At 34.7% G+C, this 15,249-nt stretch overlaps 2 protein-coding genes across 2 annotated transcripts; both read left to right on the top strand.

Annotated features, from left to right (window-relative positions):
* Positions 1 to 2,385: 2,385 nt before the first annotated feature.
* On the top strand, positions 2,386 to 3,645 carry LOC108344130 (putative F-box/FBD/LRR-repeat protein At1g78760). Its single transcript, XM_017582596.1, has one exon. It carries the CDS (start codon positions 2,386 to 2,388, stop codon positions 3,643 to 3,645), a length of 1,260 nt encoding a protein of 419 aa, XP_017438085.1.
* A 2,165-nt stretch (positions 3,646 to 5,810) lies between these two features.
* Positions 5,811 to 14,645, top strand: LOC108345847 (mediator of RNA polymerase II transcription subunit 11). Its single transcript, XM_017584669.2, has 4 exons — positions 5,811 to 5,970; positions 12,373 to 12,463; positions 12,562 to 12,678; positions 14,167 to 14,645. Exons 2-4 carry the CDS (start codon positions 12,410 to 12,412, stop codon positions 14,341 to 14,343), a joined length of 348 nt encoding a protein of 115 aa, XP_017440158.1. The 5' UTR covers positions 5,811 to 5,970; positions 12,373 to 12,409; the 3' UTR covers positions 14,344 to 14,645.
* Positions 14,646 to 15,249: the final 604 nt, after the last annotated feature.

The following is a 15,249-nucleotide window of genomic DNA, read 5'->3' on the forward strand; positions in this document are numbered from 1 at the left end:
GTCATCCTCGTTAGCCCGAGCATCCCATCTATCTCGTCAGTCCAACCATCCCATTTATCTCTTCAGTCCAACCATCTCATCTAGTCCATCTCGACCATCCCATCAACTCATCCATCCAGTCCATCTCGACCATCCCTGTCAGCTCGGTCATCAGGTGCATCCAGGTCAACTTAGTAGATCGATCAACCGGTCCATCCCGTCAACTGATCCATCACGTCCATCTCGGACATCCTGTCCAAACGATAACTAAAAGCTCATACTATGAACACTAAAAGATGAAGCTAACAAGGACAACATAATAACAACCTAAACAACTTCTTTTAGAATCATGAGACAAAAAAAATGTGGTTTAAGAAAACCTAACCTTCAAAATACAAAAGAAGAAAAAACTTTGAAGAAGAAGAAGTTGAGATCGGATAAGAAGGTGAAGGACCGAAAAAGTAATGTAAGAAGAAGAGGAAGTAGGGAATTTATGTGAAAAAGAAAGCGGGGAATTTAAGTGACAAAAGGACAAATGAGTAAAAAACCAAAAAAGCGTACATGTGTCATGAAATCAAATTGGACTTTAGGTATTTCCCAAGGGTATTGTTTTCCTATATAAATAGTTGCCTAGAAATAACAAAATATTTTACTTGAGGAAATTTTATACTAGTTTGTCTATAATCAGCATACTACATCTAGTTTTCAGTCAATGTGGTCAAATTTCACCAGGCAAACAAACCAATGTTGCGATTATATAAATGTGTATTAGTTGGATTTCAATGACTTCTAACTAAAGCAACTCAAATATTGTTTGAATATGCATTTATTTTTGGTTAAAAATCCAAACATTGTTTGAATGATTATCACTATTTGTTGAGATATTAAATAATATTCAGAGTCCAATCATTCTTAGCAAGTACACTAAGTATTCTTTAGAAAAGTCACTTCTCATTAAGACATTAAGACATTGAATATTATTTGGAACACATTAAGTCTTAAATAAAGAAACTAAAATATTTGAAACATAATCACTTTTTTAACCCATTATTTCTTCTTAGTGTTCTTTTCTTCAACTTTTAAAAATTTCATCGAGATAAAAGTCGTTGTGAATCCTTTCATGCTCTATTAGTGTTTTAACTTAAATCTTTATTTTACTGTTTAGTTCATTCACTTGTGAATTTAGGATTACATTATATGTACCTAATAGTAAATGTTAATCTCCCTTTCAAGCAACATTTTGATATTTGGAGTAACTTATTAAACTTTGGTCAAAGAGATTTTATTCAAATTGAAGGAAAAATGTAGAACTATACGAGATAGAGAGTCGTTTCATAATTGTCATTGATCACTTTAGAATTTGTATTGACTTGAAACAATTTTAGCACCTCTTTCAAAATATCATCGTGGTACAACATGGATACATATAATCTAATGTAATTTTTGCTTACTAAGACATAGTGCAAACATATCTCTATACACAAAACTCATTTCGTCTCACATAATCTATTTTATAATTAAATAACATTGAATCAAAACATATAGGATCTAATGAACTTTTCTCTAGCATTTTCTTTTATATATTATGAGTTATTAATATTTTTCTCTCATTCTATTGTAATCAATTACATTATGTTATATATTCATACATTTATATACAATAATATCTATCAATAAATTTTACAGTGGTATATGATCTTTATTAAATTTTATTATTAAATATATCTCCCTGCCTTTTATTTATTTACGGAAAGACCTCACTGTTTATATCTTTCTGTATTGATAACATACACATAAAGTAACTTGACACTTCTGACTAAATATTAACATTTGCATCATTTATTGTTATTGAATAAAATTAGTATATAATTTTCATTGTAAAATAAATTAATAAATGTGTGAAATTATATAAGTAAAGTTCTATCAAATATGTTAAGTAATTAAATTAAAAAATATTCTTCCATAGTATCAGACAAAATATTGTTCAAACGCGGATCAATTAATATTTGCATACACTATCTAATCACAAATTTTCCTATATAGTAATAAATATATTCAAAATCATACCAACAATTACTGATGTCAATGTCTTTACACTCATAATATACATTGCCATTAATCTTAAAAAAAAATAGTAGATTACAATAAATAATATAGGCATAAAATTTAATAACACAGTCACATATTAAGTAAAATATAAATTAATGAAAAATTAACAATTTCACCTTCCTAATATGATCAAGATTTTAATGCAGTACGATGGTTCAAACTTTTGTATTGTCTGATGCAATATTCTACAAACTGTTGCTTATAAAAGACAAGTATTGTCTTATTCTTCACAAACTCGTTTTACCCTTTAACTATCACTTTCTGCTACCACAGTGTAGAACTGAAAAGTAGAAAGTGATGGCTCCAAAACGCAAACAAATTGAGGGAGAGTTGGTGATGAAAAGAAAGAGACAGAAGAGAAGATGCAGAAAAGATGAGAAGGACAGAATCAGTGAGTTGCCTGATTGTGTTTTGCTCCACATAATGAGTTTTATGAGCACAAAAGCTGCTATTCAAACCTGTTCTCTGTCTAAAAGATGGAAGAATCTCTGCAAATGTCTCACCAGTCTCACATTCTGTGCCAGATACACTGGGGACATTTGTTTCAGAAAATTTGTGTCATGGGTTTTGTCTAGCAGAGATCATTCTCATTCCCTGCTAAATCTTGTAGTTATAAGCCCAACTGAGTCTGAAGTTCTAGACTTGATCATGAAATATGCTATGGTTCATGATGTGCAGCGTTTGACAATGCGTATAGATTTAACATGCAAACCTGCATTTCGTTCCCTCCCTTTCATCTTTTCTTGTAAGTCTTTGACATCCCTCAAGATTTGCAATGTTTATGATCCAAATGTGATGGTGATTCCAGACTCTTTGCACTTGCCCTTTCTAAAAAGTCTGCATCTTGAACGTGTTAAGTTTACTGCAACTACTGCTGATGCTGAGTATGTTGAGCCTTTTTCAAACTGTCGCGTGTTAGAAACTTTGTACCTTCGAAACTGCTCCATGCAAAATGATTCACAAGCTCTCTGCATATCTAATTCTACCCTTTTCAGCATCAAGATATACAGTTACAATATATTTGCTGAAAAAAAAGCTTACAACATTGCACTTTCTACTCCGAATCTTCGTTCTTTCACCATCAAGGGTGTTAATAGTCACCATCTCTCTTCTGTGTGCAATCTACCTCTTCTTGAAGCTGTGAGTATTGGCTTGTTTATGGTGAAAAGTTCAATCATCGTAAAACTGATGCAAGCACTGGCCAATGCAAGGATATTGACTCTGGGTTCATTTACCCTTCAAGCAATACTAGTTGTAAGTTCATTTAGTATTCATTTTGTTTTGCTCCTTATATTTTTTATGCTCAAAACATGTCTGCATTTACAAGAAGAGAAAAAAGAGATTGCAGTACTGAGTCATGCATGTATCCAATTTGCTCTAACTGTGCAGGATCTCTCTGATGGTTCAACAAGACTTCAACCACCCTGCTTTGTTAGATTGGAATCATTGAGAGTGAAAAGCAAATTGATAGAACTTTTTGATGGACAAATAAGCAAAGTTGTGAAGTACTTGCTTCGAAACTCTCCAAGAACCAGAGTTGGTGTCACATGGAATTAAATTGATCCTTATAGTTAGAGATTTTTGCATAAGATCCAGCTTTTGCTTGCTTTATGTCTTCCTTTCTGTCCCAGATGCTCTCTTACAGCTAAAGATGGGTTGCAATAATGTAATACGCTACTTGTTTATCAGACTTGTCGCAGATTTATTTGTTTATTCCTTTGTTGTTGAGGAAGGATGGTAGGCAAAAATGTTGTGTCTGCAATATAATAGAAACTTCCTTAAAAAGCAAATATTATTCCTGTTATTTGCATATTATCACAATTTTTTTCATGATCATCAGTTTGCGCTGTCTCTGATGTTTTTTACTACTTATTGATCAAAATCTTCATATAATCCTTGAAGAATGAAACAGATGAAGGAAGAAATTTACTTAACAAAGTAAAAGATTATACCAACGAGATTTGTTGAACCCGACTGATATCTAATATTGTGTAACATGTATGCCAGACATGAAAATTCTTATCACGTTTAATAGTCTAGGGTTTAAAATTTAAGATCTAGGATTTTAATATTTTGTATGTTCCGTATCATTTAAAAATCGAAGTAAAAAATAGTTTAAATATTTTTTTCTTTCATTAATATTTTTAAGACAATTATATGACGAAACATAAATTCCAAAGATGCTTTTAACTACTGCTTTGTTTTTCATCCACCACTTGACACCATAGACCTTATTAATAATGGGAACCATCTTTTTCTTTTCTTGTATTTATGAACTTTTAACTTTTCATATTCGTGGTGTAGTTTTTTATTTCAAAATAATGATATATTAACATAATATTTTATAATATTTTGATAAATTACCCATATATATTCTTTATTAAATTTAAAATACGTTAATGAGAAAATGTGTTATGTTATAACTTCAAAGATTTTCAGAATTATGCCACAAGTATACATCTCACTTGTATAATAGGCTTCAGTTTTGATATTATTCCTCCCTAATGAACTAGCAGCAGTATCCCATACTTATAAATATAAAAAATTTCTGACGGCTCCACCAAAACCACTGCAACATATAAATAAATCATTAAAATATAAATGAAGTATGTATATGGATATTATTCTTTTATCAAGTGACATGTGTCTTACATTTATCAAATCATAATATAATTTTAGGTTTAAATATGCTTTTATTTCTCAATTATAAAAATATTTTAGATTTAATTTTTTTTTCAAACTTTAGTACATTTTAATCTTTGTCTTTAAGAAAATTATAAATTTTTGTTTTTCAAAACTATTACTTTTAAAAATAGGTTGAGCTGCCTAACGTGGTACACTTTGATATTATCACACGTGGCCAGACGTGCTCAACCTACAGCGTTGGTTTTAAAAATTTATAGTTTTCTTGAAGAATAATGATCAAAATGTACCAAAATTTAAAAGCATATTTAGAAAGTAAATCTAAAATTGTTTGATAATTAAGAGATTAAAAGCATATTTAATCCTATAATTTTATAACAATTTATACAATATATATATATATATATATATATATATATATATATATATATATATATATATATATATATATATATATATATATATATATATATATATATATATATATATATATATATATATATATATATATATATATATATATATATATATATATATATATATATATAAGGTAGGAGTGAGTGAGATATGTTAATTCAGTTCAACTCATAAGATTACATAATTCACGTAAGGAAAAAATTGAACCAAAACCGTAATCCATTGACTAATTGTTTTTTAAAATATACTTTTTTTTTAAAATGAAAATTTTAAGAAAACACTTACTTAAAAATAACTTATATATATAATTAAGTTACTCTAAATTTTAAAAATAGGACAACCTAATGTAAATGATTAATTATAAGAGTCAAATTATAAAGAAAAATAAATAATTTTAATTGTTATTTTTCTCCTAAATCCTAGTTGTACTATATACTATTTTAATGTAAGAAGAAAATAATTTATGAAAAATTAAAAAAAAACAATAAATGATTCACATTTAAGATAATCAACTTGATTTAACTTAATATAAAAATATTTTAAAAAAAGAATAATTTTAAGGACCAATTAGATGGAATTGAACTTTAAGGTATTTATTTATAAAAGTAATGAAATTTGAAAGATAATTAAAATTAAAGTTTATTGTGTTGCATCTATTTAGTTGGCTTGCAAAAGACATTCTCTCAATTCCATTCTTTCTTCTTTTCCTTCCTCTGCAGGCATTGAACAACTTTTTCCTTGTTTCCGAGAAAACTCTATTTCAACCAGCACAGTTGATTTCAGCGTCCTTCTGTTCACGGCAGCAAAGTCTCATCTTACACTGTCAGTGATCAATTTGATTTCCTTTCTTCCTTCCTTTGCTTGTATTTTTCTTATGTTTCCTTACATAATCGTATATGTAAATCTCAGAAGGGTGTTCTGAATTGGTTCTGGGTTAGTGATTTACCGTGAAAATTGGTTATGGGTTCGAAAACCTGATCTGATTTAGTCTGTAACCAGTTTCAGAGTGTATTCTGTGAAAAACACTTTGGTGACGGAACCCTAAATGAGTTGTTAGACGCATCCAACCAGAAGCTGTCAATTCATTAGTATTATTTTAGAATAACAGTACTAGAACAATAATAAGTTCAAAACAAAAGAAAAACGGTTCGATTAAGTCATGTTGAGTGGGATCGATTTGTTCTCCTCATAGCCCCACCCATTGAAATGGACAACTGCTAGAGTGCCAAGAACCTGTTTGTTGAAATACTTAATAGAAATTTAGGTATGTGGAATGTGATGGTACAGGGTTGACCAATTTTGAAATGTTCGAAGCCAAAGAAGAGTATTATTTACTCTACTTTTTAGAATGAAAGAGTTGGGTTTCATGAAAAAGGGAGTAATTAGAATTTTTCTACGAAACCATATATACATCTATAGTTAATATCCACAAAGCAGGAGATGAATAAATGACTCATGGAAGCCTCTAGTCCGAGAACATTTCAAGGCTAATATTGATGCTTCCGTTGTCACTAACAGAGGTGCTGGTTAAGGGGTGGTGTTTAGCGACTATGCTGGCCAGATTTTGCCTACATCTCATCTCATCTACTGTCGTGAAAAGCAGTTGCAGAAGCTCTTAGCTTTAGATGGGCTATCCAAACAGCAAAGGATTATTGTTCCCTAAAGTGATTTCTGAAATTGACTGTAAGATTCTTGGCATTCAAGGGTTAATCCAAATAGAACATATATAAATTGTGTAGTAAATGAGTGTAAAGCCCATGCTCATGGTTTGTTGGAAGTAGATTTGCTTCCTACAAGATGAGAAGGAAATACTTGAGATCTAAAACAGAGAAAAATAGTTCTAAAGGGCTTGAAAGACCCTTCTCAGTTCTATTATTTATATAGATAAAAATCTGATACAATAGATAGATGGAAGATGAAGAGATTGTCCTAGACTGCTAGGAACAATCATTATAGATAACCCAACACACAACTACCTACTTTTAGGCCCTGCTCTACTAATCATAGGTAGACTTAATAATTATTCTAACACTCCCCCTCAAGCTGGAGCATACAAATTGTATGTACCAAGCTTGGAACAAATAAATTCAATCCGAGGTCCCCTTAACAACTTAGTCAACACATCTGCGAGTTGGTCATTTGATCCAACAAACTCAATACATATTTCTTTTGACAATAATTTTTCCCGAACAAAATGACAATCAATTTCTATATGTTTGGTTCTCTCGTGAAACACTGGATTTGATGCAATGTGAAGAGCAACTTGGTTATCACAATACATCTTCATACTTTGGATGCCACAGAAGTTAAGCTCTTGAAGGAACTGCTTCACCCATATAAGTTCACATGTTAATGAAGCCATTGCCCTATATTCAGCCTCAGCTGTTGATCGAGCCACTACATTTTGTTTCTTACTTTTCCATGAGATAATGTTTCCTCCAAGGAAAACACAATATCCAGTAGTAGATCGTCTATCAATAGGAGAACCTGCCCAATCAGCATCACAATATCCTGATACCTGAAGGCTTCCTTTTTCTTCATATAACAACCCTTGCCCGGGAGCCTTTTTCACATACCTTAGAATGCGAATGATAGCATTCCAATGGCCAACACATGGAGCTTGCATAAACTGACTAACCACTCCAACTGCAAAAGATAGATCCGGCCTTGTAATAGTGAGATAGATTAGTTTTCCAACTAGCCTCCTATATCTCTCCGGGTCGGAGAATAATTCACCTTCTTCTGTTGTTAATTTTTGATTTGGATCCATAGGGCTATCAACCGGTCTACAATCAATCATGCTTGTTTCTTGCAAAATATCCAGAGCATACTTCCTTTGGGAGATTACAACTCCATCTTTTGACTGAGCTACTTCAATGCCTAGGAAGTATTTGAGGCTCCCAAGATCCTTGGTTTGGAAATGTCTACACAAGTACTCCTTCAATTGAGATATTCCAGCAGTATCATTTCCTGTAATAACTATATCATCAACATATACTATCAAGTAAACACATTTCCCAGGAGACGAATGATAATAAAAGACTGAATGATCTGCTTCACTGCGTTTTAGTCCAAATTTTTGAACAATGGAGCTAAACTTTCCAAACCAAGCACGTGGTGATTGCTTGAGCCCATATAGAGATCGGTTCAATTTACAAACCATACCAGACTCCCCCTGAGCAACAAACCCTGGAGGTTGCTCCATATAAACTTCTTCCTCAAGATCACCATGGAGAAAGGCATTTTTGATATCCAACTGATGAAGTGGCCAATGACGAATGGCTGCCATTGCAAAGAACAATCGAATGGTAGTCATCTTTGCCACGGGAGAAAAGGTGTCACAATAATCAAGACCATAAACCTGAGTGTACCCTTTTGCAACCAGCCGGGCTTTGAGCCTATCAATGTCACCATTAGGGCCGACCTTAATTGCATATACCCATCGACAACCAACAGCCTTTTTGCCCGGGGGAAGTGGCACAAGCTCCCAAGTATGACTGTGGTCAAGAGCCTGCATTTCTTCAATCATGGCTTGTCGCCATCCAGGATGATCAAGTGCTTCTTTCACATTTTTAGGAATAACCACAGGAGATACTGAGGATAAAAGGGAATAAAAGGAGGGCGACACTCTGTGATAACTAAGAAAATTATAAATGGGATGAGGGTTTCGAGTGGAACGAGTACCTTTTCTGAGAGCAATGGGCCAACCAAAATCATCTTCACCAGGAGGCGTGACAGGAGATGGTGACGGAGAAGAATCTGAAGGAGGAGATCCACCATTTTCTGGAAGAGGATTACTCACCGGGGTACTATGTCGAAGGATATCAGTATATGGAGAGGAAAGTTCGGGAGGACCTTGGGCATGACTTGGATTGACTGAGGCATTGGAGATATTAGACTCAACCACTGGAAGAGGAAGGACCTGGTGGAGGATATGAACATCTTGAACAGAGGGAGAGAAGAAAGGTGTCTGTTCAAAGAAGGTAACATTGGCAGACATGTAGTACTTTTTGGTTTCAGGAGAGTAACACCGATACCCTTTTTGAAGCCGAGAATAGCCCAAAAAGACACATTTGATCGCACGAGCAGAGAGCTTGTCGAGCCCCGGAGACATGTCGTGAACAAAACAAACACAACCAAAGACTCGAGGAGAGGTGTGAAAGAGAGGATCATTGGGAAAGAGAATGGAGAAAGGGACTTTATTATTGAGAGAGGAGGAAGGCATCCTATTAATAAGAAAACATGCAGTTAAGATGGCATCCCCCCAATGATGAACAGGAATATTAGCACCAAGCAAAAGGGTACGAGCCGTTTCAACCAAGTGTCTATTTTTTCTTTCGGCTATACCATTTTGCTGGGGTGTATGAGGACAAGTGGACTGATGCAAAATACCATGGGAGCTAAGAAGTGAAGAAAAAGTTGATGAGAAATACTCTTTAGCATTATCACTTCTTAAGACTTTAATTACGTGACCAAATTGGTTCTTGATTTCATTCAAAAAAGATGTGAAAATGGGTAACAATTCAGAGCGATCTTTCATTAGATAAACCCAAGTACATCTAGAATACTCATCAATAAAAGTAACAAAATACCTAAAACCAAAAGAAGAGACGCGACTAGGTCCCCAGACATCAGAATAAATAATAGAGAAACTAGAAGTACACATTGATTGAGACCTTTTAGGAAAGACATATCTAACATGTTTTCCTAGTTGACATGACTCACATTCTAAAGTCTGAAGACCACTAAGTTCAGGACACATCTTTTTTAACTTTGACAAGTGAGGATGGCCAAACCGATCATGTAACACTTTAGGGGGAAGAGCTGCAACACAAGATACCCATGGACGAGATCCAAAAAGGTATAAACCTCCAGCTTCATATCCTTCTCCAATCTGTCTCCCCGAGCCACGCTCCTGTATAACAAAAGATTTTGAATCGAAAGTTATTGAACAAGGTAACATTTTGGTTAACTGACTTAGGGAAATTAAATTGAATGGACAGTTAGGAACAAAAAGAACAGATTTCAGAGTTAGAGAGGGAGACAGGGAGACTTGACCGACTCCCTTTGAACAAGTTTTAGAGCCATTTGCAAGGGTAATGAAATGGGGTTTTTCTTGGAGGGAAAGGGTTGAGAACAATGAGGTATTACTAGAAATGTGATTAGAAGCACCCGAGTCAATTACCCATGAATTTAGACCTTCCATGGATTGAGAAATGCAAGCTGTGGACGTACTTGGGGACTGAGATGATTGCGCCAAACTGTTAGACTTTAATCCCAGATACTCTTGATACTCTTCCTCAGTGAACTTGGAGTTGGAAGTGGAAGTTTCAGCCTTAGAGATATTGGCGGTGTTTGAAGGAAAGCCATGCAAGGAGTAGCAGTTTTCTTGGGTGTGACCCACTCTCTTACAGTAAGAGCACTGTGGACGTCCTCGACCTCCACGTCCTCCTCCTCTAGTGCCACGTCCTCCTCTTCCTCGCGTGGCAACCATGACAGATGGTTCCATTGTTTCATGAGCTTCTTGAGACTGAGACACCGGAACACGAAGAAGACGTGTGGTCAAGGCTTCCAAGGAAGGGACCTCATGACTTGTCAGAAGTTGATCTCTGATGTGATTCAAATCTGGATGCAAAGCACGGAGGATCATCACCATATAATACTTGTCAAGCTTCTTTTTGATATCTTCCGAAGATTCCACTTCCAAGAACATTCTCAATTCTTCCACAGCTGCTTGGGCTTCAGTCATGAAGGAGACCATATCATGGTCTGTCATTTTGAGACAGGCGAGCTTGTTTGCGGTATCATAGAGACGTTGAATATCATTAGCATAAATGCTTTGAGCTTTCTTCCAAAAAGTGTAACATGTCTTGAATGCTCTCAGAGATATCAAAAGCCGTGGTTCCACAGATTGCCACAATAGGGCACACAATTGGAAATCAGCTTGTTTCCATTGTTCAGCTTTGTCAGAAGGAACTTGGCTCCCATCCTGCTCAAGGTGGTCATAATGTCCTTGATACCAAATTCTTTCCATTTAGCTTTTCGGAAGTGATTGAGGGACTTCCAGAGAAAGAAAGAGCACTTCCAGACGCCATTCTTTGATAAAAAACAGGAAAAGGAACCAGAAAAACCAGAAATACCGTGAAGAACCAGAAAACCCTAAAGGGTTTCTTAGGGTTTTCTTAAAGGGGAGCTTCTGGACACACCAAAGTAGAATTTTGAGGGGCAGAACGGACAGAGGAGCAGAGGGCGACAACTATGGAGGTGGCGCGGCGACTTTCCGGTGAGCAGAGGGCGGCGCGTGGACAGCACGCGCCTGTTCGCAGCGCACAAAGAGGCGGCACGTGGTGGAGCGTGGAGGAGAATCAGGCGAACCCACCGGTGGGGTTGGTTGTCGCGTGAAGAGGCGAACCAGATTCAGTGGTCGCCTGACAGAACAGTGACGGCGGCCGGCGGCGGACGGCGGCGAACGGTGGTGGACAGCAGCGGACAGCAGCGAGATGGTGGACAACCAAGTTGAAGAACTTCAAACTGCAGTTGACAGCTGCAGATAGTGGCGAGACAGCCGCGGACAACGGCGAACAGCACCGGACAGGTGCAGACAGCAGTGACAGTGCTGGTGGACAACCCAGAACAGAAACCAGAGCAGGATGAACCTGCTCTGATACCAACTTGAGATCTAAAACAGAGAAAAATAGTTCTAAAGGGCTTGAAAGACCCTTCTCAGTTCTATTATTTATATAGATAAAAATCTGATTATAGATAGATGGAAGATGAAGAGATTGTCCTAGACTGCTAGGAACAATCATTATAAATAACCCAACACACAACTACCTACTTTTAGGCCCTGCTCTACTAATCATAGGTAGACTTAATAATTATTCTAACAGAAATATTCTAACTGATAGAGATAGAGGCACAATGCTCTAGCCGTGACCTGTGAACTTCATGAGAGAGATAAACAAGATGTCCGAGTCACAGAAAATGTTAAAGAAGAAACAATTTTTTTCTCTTTCATTTTACTATTTATCAATTAGTATTTTATGATATTCTAGATGGCCATTTTGACCATTCTATTGACTAATAAATCCTTACATTCTGATGCATCCCAATCCGACACTTGTTATAGTTGTCACTTTATGTGATTATGAAATTGTTAATTGTGCATTTGATGCTTTTGAAGTCTTATGGATCATTTTGTTCTCCACATAATTTATTGTATAGACCTGAATTAGAGAAGGAACACTAGGAGTCCGCATCCATGGATTCACAGGGCCAGACAACTTCTTTGCAGAGACTTCAGAATGTAGAAAAGGTAAATTTTGAAAACGTTTACAAAAGGGTCCTGAATGTCACAGGACATTATAGTTTGTTTTAATTGATTTTTCCCCCCTTTTCTGCTGGTCATTGTAGAGAATCGTGAAGGTTTTGGAGCTTGCCGGAGGAGTAATGGATGAGCTTGCAAGCCCTGTTGGTCCTAGGAAAGATGTGGTCCAAAATCACTGCCTTGAGTTCATGCAATTAATCAAGGTCCTTGTCTCACAGAAATCAATTTACTTTTTGGTGTATACATGTATATTAACCATGTGTTTGGATCTGTGTTCATGGATGCTTCATCCGCTTCACAGCAGAAGCTACTATATGTAGCCTCTGCGTTTTTCTCTATGATTTTTGGATATATACACAACTTCGTCACATACTAAAGGGGTTGGCCTTATGGGTTCAAGTCCCAAAATGAGCACACTACCAAAATGGCATCAGTCTAATTAATGATTGAATTTAGTGAAAAAAATTAATGAAAAGATATTTTTTTGTTGATAATATCTCCATTAGCCCTGTATTACGGATGTGAACTCTACTAGGAGAGAAAAATGAATATAAGTTGTTACTCTCTACATTTCTAGAACTTGAGATAGAACATGCCCCAAATCTTCCTCTCCCTATATCTTAATATCCTATATTTGCCAAACTTGTTAGAAACGTACGATTCTTACTAAAACAACTGACTATACTCCCTTAATTAACCGAAACCCAGTCCCATAGCACCACCGATATTACTTGCAGCCAGGATTTCTGTGAACTGGAATTTGAACTTTTTGGTATTGCTATACATAAATGTTTTAAATAATGACATTCTAAACATGTGTCAACGACATTATGACAGGAGCTTTGTGTATTATGAGGGCCTTAAGTTTCACATAGAGAGTAATATGGGATGCTGGGTGGAGTCTTTGAATATTTGGTTCTCCCCCATAATAGCTAGTTTTTAAGGATGTGTTTCCAAGTGTTTGGATGCTTATGACATTATAATTTCAAAAAGTATCTTTTTTATTTTAAAAAGATAGAATTAGTGATTACCTAGCAACATTATATTTAAACTAAAAGCTTTTATTTTTAACTTCAACTTAAAGTAGTCTTCAAGCTCCAAAAATCGTGAGGCTAAAATCTACCAGTGTTCTTGTTATTACAGCCTATTACACGTTCCTCATAAATTTGGTCTTTGTGTTTTAGCAAAATTATAGTTTGATATATTCAAAATATTCTTATTCATATTTAAAGTTAAGGCTGAATTGTTCGAGACAAATTACATAATTAGTCAGGTTACTCAAACAATACTAAGCTATGACAAGTAAACTAAACATAAAACTCAATGAACCCAAATTGTAGATATGAAATGAATTCCTATTTTTGCTGAGATATATATAATTTAAATCTCAACTAATAAGTGCACAAGTGCATATATATTGGTAATTGGTACTTGTAAATGGAATTTCTTTTATAATATAAATTTTGTCAAGAAATAGTTTCGTTTGCTTTTTATAGTATTTGTTAAATTACTTGAGTGTGAAATCTGTATATATATGAAAAGTTTACTTATCCTTAATTAAATAATGAAAATGCAGTGGATTTTTCAAAGCAAAGCAGTGAACTTATGATCAAGTGACTCTGTTTTGTTCGAGTTCATCATGAATTTTATGCTCAAACTTGTGCTTTAACTATTATTTTCAAATGTTTCAGGACATTCAGGTGGCATTGCGTGACGAAATCAAAAGTGCTTGTGAATATCGTCCATTTGAGAAATGTGACTATGGTCCAAGAATAGCCAATGAGATTTGTCACAAAAAGGTGGAATTTATTATGTCACAATTGGATGCAATGAAACAAACTATAGATGAATATCATGCGGCAGTTTGAAAATGTAGAATCCTGGGTTACCTCCCAGTAATGAGGAATTGCTTGTTACTAGTTAGTGTGTAGTTTTGGGTAAGGTAATAATTACCTTGGGAGAGAAAGGAAATCAGTGTATTTATTTAGATGGTTATATAGAAGAGTATCCTATTCGATTTGGGATTGTCATGCTCCTCCTATCTTACTAGGGCCAGCATAGTTTTTTCATTTATTTTGTGGACTATGCGGACAACAGTTAGAGTGTACCTGTGCTATCATGTGCACTATAACATCTTACAATGGTTATAAAGTTTTAGATTCTTGACCCAGATCACAAAAGTATGATCTTTCAAGGCTGGTGTGTATGACCTTAATTATTATAGGGATGTGATTCTTGTCCAATTTTTCCCAACCGATTGCATGAGATTTGTCCTTCTGGGAGGAATTTTTGAAAGTAGTTAGAGTTATCAGGATCTCTGCAACTTTTATTACTACATCATCCACTGAGTCCTGACCAGAACCCAATCTTCTATTGCACATTTCTTCCTACTTGAACATCATCTTCTGTGGCGTCATTAATTTGGTGCGGAAAGAAAATGATTATTACATTGGAAACATGTTGAAAAGTCAATGGCATTTTTTAATTTTAGATGTTCTTTTTCAATATTTTTTTCTTTTTGCTGCATTTCTATATTTTGGATAGAATACTGTCATTAATTTTCAGGAAACTTGACTTTCAGATGAATACTGTCTTTATTTTGGATATACATATTTTTTCTTAATTCTTTTTATATATATATATATATATATATATATATATATATATATATATATTTGGTTCATTGTCTAGTTCACACTACTATGGCGGATTTAGATTTTATAGATTCAATTTTTATGATGTTTTATTTATCAGTATGCTGTGTTGTATTTTAC

Source organism: Vigna angularis, chromosome 8 (assembly GCF_016808095.1).
Source record: "Vigna angularis cultivar LongXiaoDou No.4 chromosome 8, ASM1680809v1, whole genome shotgun sequence".
Taxonomy (NCBI): domain Eukaryota; kingdom Viridiplantae; phylum Streptophyta; class Magnoliopsida; order Fabales; family Fabaceae; genus Vigna; species Vigna angularis.